The sequence below is a fragment of the Opisthocomus hoazin genome, chromosome 4 (genome assembly GCF_030867145.1).
Source record: "Opisthocomus hoazin isolate bOpiHoa1 chromosome 4, bOpiHoa1.hap1, whole genome shotgun sequence".
NCBI classification, from domain to species: domain Eukaryota; kingdom Metazoa; phylum Chordata; class Aves; order Opisthocomiformes; family Opisthocomidae; genus Opisthocomus; species Opisthocomus hoazin.
Window position 1 is genome coordinate 41,711,117 of NC_134417.1, and position 16,691 is coordinate 41,727,807.

A 16,691-nucleotide genomic window follows, 5' to 3' on the forward strand; every position below is an offset into this window, starting at 1 on the left:
ACATCTGTAAAAATCAGTGGAACTTTTCTGGCTGCTTTCACTGGGCTTTGGGTCAGGTTAATGTATAATTTTGGAGAAGGAGTTATACAGCCAGATTTATCTCTAATTACGTAGCTGGTAGATGGAAATTGTAAACAGCGGCAGCTACATGAGGATCTGCTGCTACGATGTGGAAAGAACAATTGTCTCTTGACAGCCAGGGGAAACATGAGAGATGGGAGGGAAAATTTGATGTGCAGAAGAGTGATTTCTGCTGATGCACTTCTCTGGGGAGAGAATTCACGAGTTTCTGATGCACTTTTTGAATAGAAAAATAGTGTTTAGTAATGTTGGGCACCTCAGTTTTGCAATGATTACGCTGACACACTGAATTTTAGATAATACTGGATACTGTCCCTCTGAAAATCAGCTATTTTTGAGTATCTTCATGTTGAACATCCAAACTAGGAAGTTGTTCAAAATCACTGGTCAGTTTTGAAAATCTTGCCTATTAAATGTATACATTAATGCAATTAGAAACAGCAAAAAACTTCAATATGCAAACACGAGACACTGTGTAAATTTCAAATAATTATGAAGTAATTTGTACTTTAAAAATTAGTTATTTTCATATTTGTTGTCATTATAGGAATGGTAAAGTAAAACAACTTTAGCATGTGCAAAAGTTCTGAATTCATATTAATTAAGAAAAGCTCAAAGAAAACTGGCTCCCTGGCAGTGTATGTATGACACTGGGCTCTGTGTCAGAAAACACCCCAAAATTACATAGGCATACCTGTTTGCTAAAGACTTCAGTTTGTATTTGTGTCAGATGCTAAATGGTAAAGCTATTTCTGTCATGTTTTAAGCAGCACGGGTAGTCTAAACATGTTCAATAGGTCTAGTGACCTTTTACTGAGTAATGGAAAACTTTCAGCTGTGCCAGTGCAGTATATTTATACCAATATTATTTACAGGTCTTACCCTTCTTGCCACTACTTCTTAGAACTGTCCTTGAATGAAAAATAAATGTGTCAGGTTTTTAATACAATTAAAATGGCTATAAATAGTCTTAAAAATAGAAATGTATTCTTAGCCATGCTTACTTTAGCCGATTGCTGTGTCTTCAGCAACTGTTGTTTCTGTGATGGACTAACATAATCTGTGAAATGGTTCTGCATCACATAAACCGATGTGTACTCTAAATCAAGTACCCGATAATTTGAAGATAAAGGTTTTGAAATTCATATTCATCTGTTGATTATTTATTTATTTGCAGCTCAGCTGAATCTTAGGAGCACACTGAGGTCTGCCAGTTTCTTGGGATGCATCGTGAATATTGCTTATGGAGGATTCCTACAAGCAGTGTATGTGTGGTGACTGCTGAAAATCCCCTCAAAAGGCAGAGAAGTTGCCGGTTACTGGACAGTTGTAATAACAAAATGCACAATAACCCAACAGAGGACCAAAAAAACCAGTTTTGTGAGGAGCAAATTTAGCAGATAGTTTGACCTTTTAATTATTCCCTTTGAATGCTGAGCATGTATCATTTGGATCTGAACTCCCCAGTCCTGATTTCAGACAGTATTTTTCTTTAACCCATTCAGGCACTGGAAACAATCTGATGGTGTAAGTAGGGTTAACTGTAAAAGCGAACAGAGCTGAGGATCATCAGCGTGCAGGAGATGGCACCATCCCTCAAATCGCCGGGCTCCCCCTGTGAAATGACGTGGAGGCTCAGCCCTCGGCTGAGGATCCTCGGAGAGGACGCACAGTTGCCACCATTGTTTTTGAGAGGTCTCAGAAAGTGGTCCCTGAAAGTTGTTCAGCACCTTTGGGCAGGTAGCGCTGTCAAAGATCCAAGTCATAGAACTGATAATGTCAGGAGTAATTGATTAATTCTTGTCTGTTACCAGAGGAGACGGGCAGCCATCGATATTCTCTGGTCACCTACGTGTAAGGCTGGGAAGGTCTCAGCTGTCATATAACCTGTTCCTGCATCCCAGAGAAGCAAAGCTGTATTTGGGGTGTGTCTGACCCTTGGTTTTCTTACCAGTTCTTGTAAAAGCTGGAGCTTCGGGTTCCATGGAAACGTGCAGCATTTACACCTAGAGACATTCTCAGAGGATCTCACTTAAACCCTCCTTGCTGAAAGTGATGCTGTTTTGTTCCAACGCTACCTTCAGGTAACATGGAGAACAATTGATAGTCTTTTTTGTGTTTTTATATACCAGACAGCTTATCATGTGTCCTACCTCAGTCTTCCTTTTGTAGACTGAACATGCCCACTTTCTTCATAGGTCCTGTTTCTTAAACATCACACCATTCTTGCTGTTCTCTGGACTACATCCAGTCAACTTACCTGTTCCCTTAAGGGTGGCATCCAAAACTGGGAACAGCATTACTGCTCTGACCTCATCAGGGCTAAGCAGAACAGAATAAATGACTTCCCTAATTGACCCGGAACTGTAAACTTGGCTTTCTAAGTTATTACTGTGTACTGTACCACATCTCAATGGATATGTGTTCAAAATGCCATTTGCTTTATAACCATAGAGCAATTAACATTTGTCCCTAATGATACACAGACAGTCCCTTCTTTTCCGTAATTCTTTTACTTTTCAGTCAGGTCCACCTGGACTTTTAACTCACCAACTCTTTGTATTGGAAGCCAGTCACTAATTTATACACTCAGTGAACAATATGACTTTTGACTGATAGCTGCTGAAGGAAGAAGAAAAAGACCTGCACAAAGACTTCTGGATGAAATGAAGAAGTTATTTTTACACTGGAGGTGGGGAGCGAGGGTGGAGTGCTATGCCAGGACTTCAGGTTGCAGCTATTTCCAGTGAAGTGAATCTCAATCTTTCACAAAGTTTATTTAAAAATAAGCTATACTCAGATCTTTGGCGAAAGATGTTAGAAAGTTAAAGTGTGCTTAGTTTTCAAACTGTGTTGTCTGATTATCCTAGCTGGCCTGACTTCCAAACTCTCTTGAAAATAGACCTAGTGTTTTTTACTTTTTACGTTGGACAGATATCTGAAAGACCTGAATCATCCCTCTTAAGGAAATCATTGCAGATGGAAGGTGGAAATCATTACATCTTGGGGCAGTAATCTGGTACAAGCGCATATCCTCACAAATTTTTCCAGGGAATATTCCACCGTGAAAGAAAAGTTTGCTCTATAAGAATAGGGACCTACTCACTCCCCGTCTGTTCCAAAGGGCAATCTGTTCCTCAGAGTTCTTCGTGATTACTTTTCATACAGGAATGCATACTGAAGAGCAACTAACGGGCCAAGTATACGCGTGATGAGATTTCCAAGCTCAGTGAAGAGCAATACAGCTCTCCTGGGTTTCATGTAGTCCCTGTTCATGGTATCTGAAGATCTTTCTCCATTTATACACAGAAGATGTGCAAGAGGCTGGGGTGCCCAGTCCTCACTGAAAAATTGGTGTTTTGTTTTGTTTTTTTTTTTTTATTCCAAAGTAAATGCGTGGAAGAGGGAGATTGTTGGAGTTTAGTTATTTGTGATTAGGGACCTCATTCTGCTATGCCTTTCTGATGTGTAAAACAGTATTATCGTCTTGGGGCAGAGCCAAGATCCAAATTAATATCCTGTCTCTGAGCCTGATTCAGAGAAAGGGGTGAAAACTCGAGATAAATCTGACAATTAGAGGTAAAATTAAAAACAGGAACACAGATATGTCTTTTGTTTTGTTTTTTGCTTTCTGGAGATACTCTCAATCATTGTAACCATAGTTTTTTGTGTGTTCTCTACATGTTAAATTTCTGCTTCCTTTTTCTTACAATTTTTCAAGCTCGTAGAGTGCCTTAATATAATTACATGCTTAGAAGAGCATTTCCACATCTCAGTTTTCGGCATCCACCCTTTCAATTGGGTTATTTACTTCCCTTCTGTATATAAAACAAAGAGGATGAGAAATGTAATAAATAAATGATAACGTACCTGTGTCATTTCCATCCTCATTGTTCTGTCCTTCCTAAGGTCTTTAGTACGTATTGAGAGGCAAATCCTGGCCTTCCTCATGCTTTTTGGTCTCCTCTAAGCCCTGCTGGGACCTCACGGTATTACTCTTTATTACAAACCCAGAACAGGAAAATAATCTCTGACCTCAAGTATATTTTGGTATCATGTGACTCTACTGGTATATACCGTATTCCCTAGGAGGTGATTCCATTGATACACTGGAAAGCACGATGGTATTCTGGCTACATCTTCCATTCCTTTCCTGTTGAGCTGTGCCATCATCTACTGAGGTCTGTGATTCACAAATATGCCATTAGTTAGGGAAACACACAGATGCTCTTTATTAAGGACAGTGCATCTTTTAGCCCCTGGCAAAACATGACTCCCTTCAACACAATGCTTTATTGTTTTCCTGAATTTCAACTTCAGTTAGAATGCATTGTTCTCAGGGGTGCAACTTGCTGGAGCAGACTGATTATTACGGAGCGTCAAATAGCCGAAAAGGGACAGCAAAGGAAACAGCGTTCTTGCTGAAGAACTTAATTTCCCTTAGTATTTGCCGAAGTAGCTAATCTAATTTATCGGAAAATGATTAAAAGAATAAGACATTGTGTAATTTTATTACTGAGGTTTGTAATTGAAGTGACACAAACATGTCATCCTTTAGCTGGTGTAGCTTTGACTTTCCAGCTTTCGATTCCTGTATTTAAGGTTTTCTTTCTACATGAAATTCATAATTAGCAGGACTTAAACTGCCTAATTCTCTCTGCTTCGGAAACTGGTAGTGCTGTCAAAGTTCCTCATATACCTTGCTAATTAGATACTTGATCATAGAATCACAGGGGGCTTGGTGGCCTTGCAAATAATAAAAGGCCTTTACAATCTGCGAGTGATTTAAGTCAGGCTGAAAAATACTGCTTTTACACAATATCAGTTTACATTTGCTGTCACATGTATTTGCACAATACTGTGTTTGTACAATATACCATAGTCCAGCACCACTGCCAAACATGTGAGATCAAATATGGTAAATTACTGTTGTTGTTGAGGTCTGATACACCAGAAGAAAAACAGAAGTCTGAAATTACCGAAAACTTCATGGGAAAGAGGAAAGGAGTTCCCAGAAATATACTGAAAAACGAACGCTTCTTAGTTTTGGAATGAGGTCGCCAGAGCTTTCCAAAAGCAGATGAATGTTCTTGACCTGACGAGTGTTTATCAACTGTCTGTCTGTCTGCTCGGCAGCTTTGCTCCCTTGAAAATGTTCGTAGTCTGAAGAGCTGAGAAGATGAGGTTTTGTTGTCATCCTTCTCGTAAAGGTTCCCATTCTCCCAGTACATCTTTCTTCAATAAGATGTGTGAAAAATAGTGGTATTGTTACAAAAATTTTGTGGGCTGTGTTATCGAGAGGATACATGATAACTCAAGAATTATATATTTGGATGTACCTGTCCGTGCACACTAGAACAGAGAACTTTTGTGGGATATTTTTAGTGAAAATTCTTCTAGTTAGGAGTGTTTCTAACTTCTTTCGCAGTGTTTAAAAATGCCTTTTTACCAACAACTGGCAAAAAGTTAAGTAATATCACAAAGGCAGACAGGTGCTTCAAGCTTTCAGTTAATCTCAAAAGAGAAAGCAAAGTTAGCTTAGGAATAATTGCAGTGACCTCAACTTGATATCTTAAATATCAAATACTGTTCCCTGCTGACTAATACAATATCTCTAATACAAATCATGCATAAAATTTTGCTTTCATTTTTCAGTTGCTTTATAATAATTGCTAGGTAATATAAGTCCTGGGAAACGTGAGTGGGAGTTTTAAGGATACAACAGCTGCAGCTGGGGAACTGAATGAACAGGTGAAAGCCCTGGATGCACGAAACCCCGTATGTCTTTGCAGGAGAGGAAAGCCTGTTTTACAACCACCATCGTTCCATTGTTTTTTGGGGGCAGGAGGTGCGGTTTTGTTCTTTGTTAATACAATGCCTCACACAACTGGTTCTTGATCCCTGCTTGCTGGCTCTTCAGTGCTACAGCAATCAAAAAATGAATAACAGAATGGGATGTTAAGGCTCCAGTACTGTAAGTTACTTGTCCAGAGCCAGAGCCAAGGAATGAAATGATGCAAAGCCAGATTTAGCACACAAGGAATTTCTTTTACCCAGTCTCAGTCTCAGACCACTATTCTGCTTCTTGCTAGCAAATCACCTTGTCTGATGTTCTTCAATACATCGTGTGGGTGTTGGCATGCTCCTGCCAGCACCTCTGCTCCTCTGCGAAGGCAACTGGATAGCAAGCAGCTCCTTCCTTCTAGGTTTGACGCTCGTGAGGAAACCTTTGGAAGTGCCAAAGTAAATGCGGGGAGTCACGCAGATGTGTTAGGTGACATACAGGCTAGCACCCTTCAGGACTGACAGCTGGGAAGGACCTCAGCATAGGGCACTTTTCAGCAGGACTCGGTGCAGGCTGAGTGCCTGAAACAGCTGGTAGCATGGCCTTGAGTCTAATGACTTTTTTTTCTGGCAAACACTAAAAAATAATTCGTTGTTTTGAATTGCATTAATAACATGCAGAACAATAATCCATTCAAAAGACAAGTCACTAGATAAGTTTATTGGCTTCAGTCATTTATGAGGGTCCAAGAGCGTGTCTCTGTGTTATCTGGGCTGTCTTCTGGGAGGCACCTCTAACTATCTCCCCAAGCTTCAGGAGGAATCTCAGAGGTAGGACGGTATTTGGATGCACACCCACTCCTCACAGTATGTCCTTGACACAAGTGTTTCGCCTTGTGATTGTGTGGACATGGTATTCTGCCCTTGCATTGAATTCAGTTGGTCTCTTACTCAGAAAAATACTTTCTTAGCTGGGGAGAAGAGAGCACTGAACTCAATGTGCATCCCGCCTGTCTGACATGATTACTTCCAGCAAAGTCAGTGGAATTATTTGCGCAGGATATGGTCCAGTGTTAAGAAATTCTTTAAAACATAGGAGTAAAAAACATGTGTGTGTCTTAATATGCTGGAATTTATCCATTTTCAGGCACAGACGAAGGGAGTGTTAAGGACCATGAGAGAGTCCTGTTAAGGTCGTAGCATACAAAAGGTGTGAGGAATAGGACAGGGTAAGATGGAATAGGATAGGAAAGAAAGGGAAATAATCTTGGTCAGGCAAATAGGTTAACTTGTCCAAGTAACTTCTCCAAATCTGTTTGAAGGTGCCCAATGAACAGGTTGGGGCTTTCCTGAAGTTACAGTTTAAGGATTGAAATTATTAGAAAAATAGTATTAGAGGTGGGCACAGGCTGCAAATATGTTACTTCTTCTGAAAAAACAAACTAATTAAAATTCATTTCCTCTGCTGTTTCTTTGCCAAGACCTATTTTCAGGACTCTTGTACTTCCCCGCAAGCAGCCAATGAAATCTCAGGCACCTAAAACAAATAGAGGCATTATGCTTAGGACTTGGCTGGTAAAAAAAAAAAGCGGAAATTACTTTTAAATATTTTGCTTTAAAATATGCTGGATTGTCATTTTTATATTCATGCACATTTTGTTATTAATTTTGGCTGGTAAATAGTTCTCTTTATAAAACAACAGCTTAACCATTCACCTTTCATATGCAGCTAAACTGAGGTCCTGTGTAATCTTAGGTTTCTGTGCTTGCTATTTCCAGGTCGCACAGAGGAGCAATTGTCTTTAAAACTTGGATGTGAGGTACATACGGGTTGAATAATGACAGTGTAAATCATGTTCACTGCTTACCCAGGGCTGCCATGGACAGCGAGTAGAGCCACGCTCTCTGCGGTCTTTGTGTTGTGTGCCTGCCACCATAGCTGCAGAGTTTATCCCAGCAGCGCATCAAATTGTGTGACCGGTGTCTGTTCCACATACGTTCGCTCTGCCTCTCCCAGGAGCAAAAATGTAGGTAGTGGAGCCTCTTGCTCTGCAGAGAGGGTGTTAAAGAGACTCTTTGTGATAAGTTCGATTTGTTTGGATTTTTCTAATTCTTCTTCTCGTTGCTTCATAATGCACATCGTGCTGTCTGCATGGAAGATGGCAAAGACAAGAAAGTAGGCTTTTTTGGGTTGTGGCCCTCCTTCTGCAAATATTTAGGCCATCTGTTGAAGCTGCAATGGCTGTCCATGCATTTGTCAGATTGAGGTTTGAACTACTGTCTCACCTGAGGAAAGGTGGCACCTGTCCCTCATGCAATGATATCAATTCACAGGTTAGAAAACTTAGAGTAAAAGATATTTATTCCAGGAAAGAATTTATAAAGAAAAGGATAAGGAAAAACAAAATGGGAAAAAATGTTTAAAATGCAAGTAAAATTTCTGTGCAAAGTAAGTTTTAAGTAAAGAATTAAAATAGAAATGTAATTGTTTAAATTTTGTTCCCAGTAGTTTGTAATGCTTCACTAATATATCGCTTTTTTGTTCTTTCATAAAATGACTGTATTATCACTCAAATATCGCAAATACATTGATAGACTCATCTGTAAGGCATTGCCCATCCCACTTTGATGGGAGCTGCTGGACAGCCAGCCGAACAGTAGTTAGGTCATTAGAGCCGGGTTGCAAACACGTAACCAAGTGTATTTTAGTGTTCTTCTGAGTATGTTCTCTGGACTGAATGTGATTCAAAAGTTACGCATGTCCTTACGTGGTCACAGGCTGGAGTTTATATAAGGAACCAGTTTATATATACTGAATTCTTCAGTAGCGTATCACAACTGTGGAGACATTGCCTTTGACTAAGAAAATGGCAGGCAAGTTTAGGTTGGTACAAGTCATCACAGAAGCAGGAATGTTTTAAGATATGGGCCAGAGAATGATTTACCATGGGGAAGCTAATGTATAGTCTTGCAGCTTGTCAGCCCCGCTGTTTGAGTCTCAATGTGTGGGAAGTTCCCAGTGACAGACTGGGCAAGCTACCTCCCATGCTGTGCAAGGTTGTGCGTGAGAGGAATGCCCCAGCTTGCCTCGTGTCACCCTCCTTGTCCCCTTCTACATTCTGCGTCACTGCTCAGTTTGGCTAATGCCATTTAGCCTGCCTATGTGTCCACACATGCTGGATAAATGATCCTCTCAAGAAGTGGTGGGAATGTTGCTCAGATGCTTTTGACCATGGTTAGACACTTTGCATAGCGCAACCTTTAAATGTCTCTGTGTCAGTGCCGGGTGAAGTGATTCCTGGCTGATGCAGCTGTGTAGTGCAACAATTAAAACTGTAAATTGTTTTGTTGCCAGCTCTATTTCATGTAAACTTTATATCCTCCCCAAAAGACTGCGAAGAGAAACATGCAGAAGTTAGCAAATGCCACAGAGAATGTCCCCTCTTGCTTCTCTGCATCATCTCTTCAATTACATGGGTTATGCAATGTTTTCCCATCTTGCTGATGGCGCAGGGTGAGTACTGTTAGGGGCTAGCATCAGATTTGTGAAGTGGAAGATGCCACTGTCCAAAGGCATGTTTTTGCAGGAAATGGAGGCAGCATCATGAATGAGGCAAGGAATTACAAATGGAAAGAGACACTATTGCAGATAGGGAAGGTGAAGCTGTTCCAGGGAGTTAGTACCATCCCTTCCTTTTCTCTAGAGTCACTGCACGACGGTAGGCTGTAGCCAAATACATGAGCTGAGATACTCACAGGAAACCTCTAATAATGAGTGCACAGTTTTGGGGGTCCTGGCTCTCCTTTGCAAAAGGTGCAGAGCACGCGTGAGGATGCTTTGAGTTGTGCTTTGAACAACTCATCATCTGATTGATAATGCTAAGTACCCTGGAGAGGTTAGGCTTCTGGTGTTTCTGGCTGTGTATTCAAAATCACCTGATACATAAGATAAGGATGATACCACCTCCTTTTTGTAGGTATGGAAGCAAAGTCGCAGTGTTTGAGGTAGACTCAACTACTATAACTAGTAACTAGATGAAAATGTCCATGAAGAGGTTTATCATCTCTCCTCAGAGTAGGGTTTGGTCACTTCGTGCTCTATAGAAGGTTATTTTTAATTCCTTATTAACTGTCCATTTTGTTGACCTCATCTTCTGGCCTCTCAAGCCAGATCTCCACACCTCTATTTATTTCTGCCTTACTATTTTGCTCCTCTGCTTTTTTCTTTTGCTACTTGAGTCTGGTGGCTTCTGGAGAGAAACTTTGCCATTAGGAGGGAGAGTCTCAGTTCTGCACTTGGGACCACGTACTTCCCCCTTCACCAGCATGTCCCACTAAGCTACAGGGGTTTCCATGGAGTAGCACCTGTGAGGATGGCAGATAGCACATCTCACCAGCACAGAGAAAGGCTCTACCACATTCATGGGGAACTGAATCTATCCAGCCTATGCAAGCAGAATTTTTCAAAGGCTTATAACTGAGCCAAATCTGGGCAATTTTTAATACAAACTTTTCCCCTGCCAAATTTCAAGTCCTTTCTCCAAAACATGGAGGCACTAGAGCTTTTTAATGAAACAGTTATTAAAAAACAAAACTAGGATTAATAACATGTTTTTCTCTCAGTTGTTCTCAGAAAAGTTGTTCTGTTGTTCTCAGAAATGGCTGAACCAGTTCAGCCTGATTTATTTACTTTGGAAAGAGTCAGCTGAGACAAACTTTCAGCATGGGAAATTTCAGCCCAACTGGTTAGCCTTTCTCGAATTTTGGCAAAGTTTAATGCAAATGAAAATGGTCTTATACTGAGAAGGCAAAGGCAAGCTTACTTGTCAGCAATGCTCCTTGCTTAGAATAGAAAAAGAATATATACATTAACTTTTTTTTTTTTTATGTTTCAGATTCTTTGAGTATATACTGCTCTACAACGATGCAGTGATGTTTCAGATTGAACAAGTTACAAAGCTTTGCTCGAAGATCGCTCTGACAGAGCCATGGGATCCATATGACATTCCTGCCAATTCAACTTATGAAGATCAGTACTACATTGGGGGACCTGGAGACAAAATTATGGTACAGGAATGGTCTGACAGAAAACCAGCCAGGAAATGTATGTGCATGCTTTTGTTTCATCTTAATAATCATCATTGTCTCTGCTGCCCAGGGAAAAATAAAATTATTCATGTCTCACCCCAGCTTTCCATCTATCTATAGAGTTTGCTGGAAGACGTAATAAATATACCCTGTGTACAGCATATAATTTTATTATCAATGCATTTTATTAAGAAAATGTTTCCTATCTCAGCAGGATCAAATATATCCAAGGGAGTGGATTGTATTTTAGTTCCTATCATACAGGTTTTGGCATGGAACAGCATCATTTTGCATCTGAATCCAGCAGCCTGAAGCCAAAATTTACATAGAGAGGAACTGGTAGTATAATTAGGGGTACACTCAAACTAGAGTGTGCATAATTAAGATGAAGTAGGTTTTGGTTTGTGTCTACATACTACTATCAAATGTTATCATAGAATAGATCCGATACATGGTTCTGCAGCAATGGACATTCTTAATATGCACCTAATTTTTGTTTTCAGCTACACTGGCAAGAAACATCTGCTCACAAAGCTTAGTTCTGCACTTGGCAGCTGAACACCTGCATCATAAAAGAAAGTAGGCTGAATTTTCCAAGGTCCAGCATATTAGGTTTCGGACGTATAGCAATTTATTAGCACATTGGCTTCAATATCATTTATGGTTTACTGATGACCCAGACAACTATAAAAATAATTTCAAATCCCCCGTGAAATTTGTGGCACTATCCAGCTAATGCAACACTTATGGTTATAGACACCTAATATATAGGCTGGTTATGAACCTGAGCGTTTAGCCAGGGGGAAATATTTCTTTCTTGAATAAAAGTAGAAAGAATGAAGTAGAGGATGAAGGATAAGATCGTTAGACCTCTGTAACTAGGTCAATATATCCTTTAATATTCTACAAGAGGCAAATTAGCACTTCAAGAATTTTGTTTTTCAGATCCAATATTTTGGGAACTTTTATGGAACTTAATATCCAGATATGTTCAGTTAATGATGTGTGATTTTTTATCCTGCAGTATTTTGTATCTCCAGTACTTTTCTGTATGATCATTCATAAAAGTAATGTCCTAAAGTTGTCTACCCATCCACAATTCAGCTAATATTGGCTTAGATTCTAGAAATTATATTTCTGTTAAAATTATAAAGTTTTCAGTGGAGATCTAGGCTACCTTGGTAGTATCATATTTTACCTTAACTTTTATTCAAAATTCTGATAGAAGTCTTATCGAGGAAAAGAATCTTCCTTTTCTGGATACTCAAAATGAAGCTCATTGAGGTCAGAATGTGTTTGGTATATTAGGGTGCCCTGGAGATGTATGTTCAAATATTGCTCAGCTGGCCACCCTTTCTTTAGATGCTGTGTATTTTTGATGTCACAGCTTATCTATTTCTGGTAATGTGATTGTGGTACAGCATATGACATGATGCTGGAAGGACAGAAGGTAAGTAGATTTGATTGCTGCTGAGTGAGAGAAAATAAGCCTCCTTGGGACTGGAAAAGTTTGTTGCAGGCATCCCTCAGAGGAACTGATTTATGATCACAGTAGGTAATTTCGTGTTTTAACCTCATGAGTTTCTGCTATCAAGAGATCTGAAGTAGATGAAACAACTGGGTGAAGTGGTGTATGATGGAAGGGGTAAAGACAGATCACAAAAGAGGTGCATGGGGTTAATAAAAGAGATTTGTAAGTGAAGGGTATTCAAAGGAAACCACCTCAATGGTAGTGGCTACAGAAATAGCATAGTGGTGAAAGTAGAGGTGATGGCAGAGGATGAGGGGGAAAGAGAGTGAAGGAACATCTCTGAGATAAGCACATTGTGGAATGAAACTGAAGTTAATCAAACGGACAGACTTGCCACTTCACATAGGTGGAGGAGATCAGCATTAAGTGTAGTCGTGAAATAATTAATGAACTGAATTGAGAGGAATAGGACTTAAAAAAATCAGCATGGGACTGAGGATATGAATAGATGATGGTAAACAGAAAGGAAGAGTTAAGAGGTGGAGACACTGGAGTTGTATTTGGAAATGTTCCTCTTCTAATGAGACAAACCCTCCGTGCTTGAGACAGTAAGATGGAAAAAGACCAAGGTCATGTTTATCTGGATTAAAGATGCAGCGAGTATCATCAGTGTAAGAATGACAGTTCAGATTATAGAAGACCAAAAACAAAATACTATGGCTGTCAGTTCTGGTGCAGAGGTGTCCCCAGCACAGCAGAGGACGAGTGCTTCCTTGAGGAGGTGAGTGCAGAACCTCTGTGCACGGGAAGGAATCAGATGTCCCACATAGTTGTGGGGACTAAGTGTGTTAGAGTGTCAGAGGCTGTGTTGAGTGTCAACACTGTGAAATGGACCACAGGTTTTCCTTAATCGCGTCTTTCAGCTTGTCAAGAACAGAGTGCAAGGTGAAATGTCACCATGCTGCCCAAGCTGATGGCGCCAAAATTTGCTTTCTAGGAAAAAAAGACCATTTCAGTGCTTTACTGGTAAAGTCGGTAAGTGCTGACATGAAGGTGGCACAAAAGATGAGAGAAGTCAGACCTGTGCCAAACACAACTAAATCTAGAACAAAGCAGAAGCAGTGATCCTTTGGTAGAGGTACACTTAAGGGTGGCATGCCGATGCCATGACGGTATGGTGATTTGAAATGTGCCTGGCACCAACATGTTCAGGTTTAAGATCATGACAGTGTCCACATCGTACCAGTTGTGTGGCCTCTCTTGGTGTTTCCATGCGTATGGACAGAACTATGGGCAGTTCCAGCCTATAGGCTTTGCTTGAGGAATGGCCGGGTTTTTGACTGACATTGTTGTGACACATTCATTCGTTCTTGTCATCTAAAGTAGTCACATTTCTGCTTGGTTACAGTGGAATCCTGGGTCGGCATTTACACAGTCAAAGACTGTTACCCAGTACAGGAAACCTATACAAGGAACTACAGCGTGACAACCTCCACTCGCTTTTTTGATCTGCAGCTGGGCATTGCTGACCCCTCGGTGTTCACCCCACCCAGCACCTGCCAGACAGCCCAGCTGAGGAAGATGAAAGATGATTGCTGATCAGGGACACTGGCTGCCCCGGGCAAGCAAATATTAGCCAAGAGGATGGTTATTAATAGTCAGCTGCTGACGTCTAACCTGATTTTTTAAGCTTAATGTTGCTCTTTTGGGAATTGTAAGTTTTCACTTGAAAGGGAACATAAACATTTAATTGAGTAAAATATGTAACACGAAAGATCTCTTTCATCACATTAATTTGTTCAGTGATGCACTTGCAGTGTTATATAGTTACCACGAAGATAATATTTATTAGATGCTATTTATTTAAGCTGTGGCTGATTTTCCTTTTGCAAAGGTTTCATTATTTATTTTTTCAAGACTAAATATAAACAGACTGCAATAATGGTAACATCTAGAAGGAAAAGCTAGATTTTGTTGTTGTTGTTGTTACTTCTGGGGACTTGAGGGAAGGGGAAATATGTCCTGGGTAAGACCTCATCCTTAACCAAAAAATACCCCATTGTAAACAATGTGCATCAGAAGTATGGAAATTCATTCTCTTGGTTTTGTTTTGCTTTGTGGTTTTTTTCTTTCTGCCCTGCAGGAAGGCGGTAGTCTAATGTTTGAGCTGTTTTTTTTTTGTTTCGGAAAAGAAACTGGAATAGCTCTGTTCATGTAATGCTAGCTGACTTGCAAAAAATACTTTTCTGTTTCTTGGGAGAGTGGCGTGGAAGGAGGGAGAGGGACACCTTCAGAAAAGTAAGCCAAAGTTTTCTTGCATTTAGTGCACTTTTAGTCAAGTGTTCGAGTAGGGTGTGATGAGACTTTAGCACCCACTTTTCAAGGCAATACTAGTTTTAACCTATGCAAAGGGATTAAGAGGTACTGCACTCTAAATGGCTTTAGCATTTTGTAACTATTTTCTAAAGCTCTGAAAGAGTGTGGAAACACCTTTATAATTCCAGGTAGAAGTGAAAAAAAGCCGTTCTTAGTGCATAATTAGTAAAGGCTAAATCAGTATTCACACAGTTCTGGTGGTCCGGATAGAGTGAAAGACAGAGCTGTGTGACCGATGTGGGGAGGTAGGAGGAGGAATGGGAGGCAGATGGAGAGGTCGTAGACGTCTTCTGCCTGGTGTGACTGCAAGGTGCTGCAATCTGAGCAGAAATGACAATCTTGCTTGCTTTTGCACCCACTCCACTGATGCCTGTCTTATTTGCTGTTCAGCCAGCATTTCAAACCTCATCATCTCCACATTCTTTTCTGGTGGGCAAGTGAAAGTTTCCTTAAGGGAAATAAAGAACTAACCAAAACAAGCATGGGAAGTGCATGTATTTTGCTTTAGAAAATTCAAACCAAATCTTCATGGACCTTCAGGCCCTCGGAAGTGTGGGATGGTGATGGGTTTTGCACTTGTACCAAATGAAATTTATTTATTTACTTTGTAAGTCTAGGTGTGCATTTTATGTATTATTTGCAAATATGTTTAAAGCCAGATTCTTGTCCTCTGAGGTGTGTTGGGTCGTAGTTTCCTCTGGAAGTTGTCTGGCTGAACACAGGGCAGCACAGGGAAGTTTGGTGTGGTTTGGGGCAGAGTTATCAAGTTCTGTTTCTTCCTCAGTGACTGCTGGACTCTTCCCCCACAAACAGATTTCTTTTTCAGGACAACTTTTAGTGAAGAGAAATGATCCAGTTTGACAGTGCTAGGAAGTCCTGCGTAAGTAGGATACATAATTTATTGGCCAATAGTACCATATCTGACAGAAAAACGAAAGCTTGCGCCATTTCTGGAGGAGAGATGCTGGGCAGGCTTTCACTGCTTTATAAGCTCATAGCTATTTGTACGTAAACAAGTAGTACAGTGGTTATTTTACTTTCACATTTGTGGTCAGAATGACATTTTACTTTGCCTTGTGCCTAATGAAAGCGTATACACATGGCTGCTAAAATTTAGGTAGTTCATTAAAAATTTTCACTCGGACATGACCATTTCTCTGGAACATGCTAGTGGAAAGAAGGATTGGGTTTCCCTGAATTTAGAGTGCATCGAGTCTGTACTCGCCTTCTGTATTTTTTTGTGACAACCTAAATGCTAGCTTCATATTGTTCTCATTAGGGCAATGATTAACACGCATTTCTTAATATCTGTGTCTTGTCGGAATCTGGAAAGTATGATAAATCTGGCTAGCAAACATGAAGCTGTGGTACTGTATCGTTTGGGGTGACTTTGTTGTGGTAGAGCAGATAGCTGAGTAATCAGGGTGTTTGTATTATGTTTTGCTGACAGTGATATAATTTCTAGCAATAACATTAAATGTTCCTTTAAATATGAATTTGCAAAAGCCTGGTACAAAGAAGTGCTTTAAAAATGTTGCCGTGACATACAGGGCAATTTTGTATGGCTAAATATGTACCTCTAAAACAATGCTGTTGTCTTCATATTTACGGTCTGCAAATTCAATAAAGAGAGTCATCAAAGAGATGTCAAGCAACAAATTTTTGGTTTGCGTGTTTTTTATTAGCTGTGAATCAAATGTGAAGCACAAAACCTGTGTGCCTGCTCTGTTATCTTTGTTATCGTTTGCGGTGGTTTGTTGTCGTATACCACGAGAGACATTTTGTCTTTACGCAACAAGGCCGATCAGCATAAAAGGACTTTAAAGTAGCCATATAGTGTGCTGCCACAGTAAAGTAAAAATGGGGTTTTCGTATGTCTGATAGTCTGGGG

General features: G+C 40.2%; 1 protein-coding gene across 1 annotated transcript in view; it reads left to right on the forward strand.

The window, feature by feature from the left end:
* EPDR1 (ependymin related 1) overlaps positions 1 to 16,459 on the forward strand; it is a 32,593-nt gene extending 16,134 nt beyond the window's left edge. The window contains exons 2-3 of the mRNA XM_075418687.1: positions 10,761 to 10,969; positions 13,833 to 16,459. Coding sequence (XP_075274802.1) covers positions 10,761 to 10,969; positions 13,833 to 14,023 — 400 coding nt within the window. The 3' untranslated portion in view covers positions 14,024 to 16,459. The remainder of the gene's footprint in view (positions 1 to 10,760; positions 10,970 to 13,832) is intronic.
* The last annotated feature ends 232 nt before the right edge of the window (positions 16,460 to 16,691 follow it).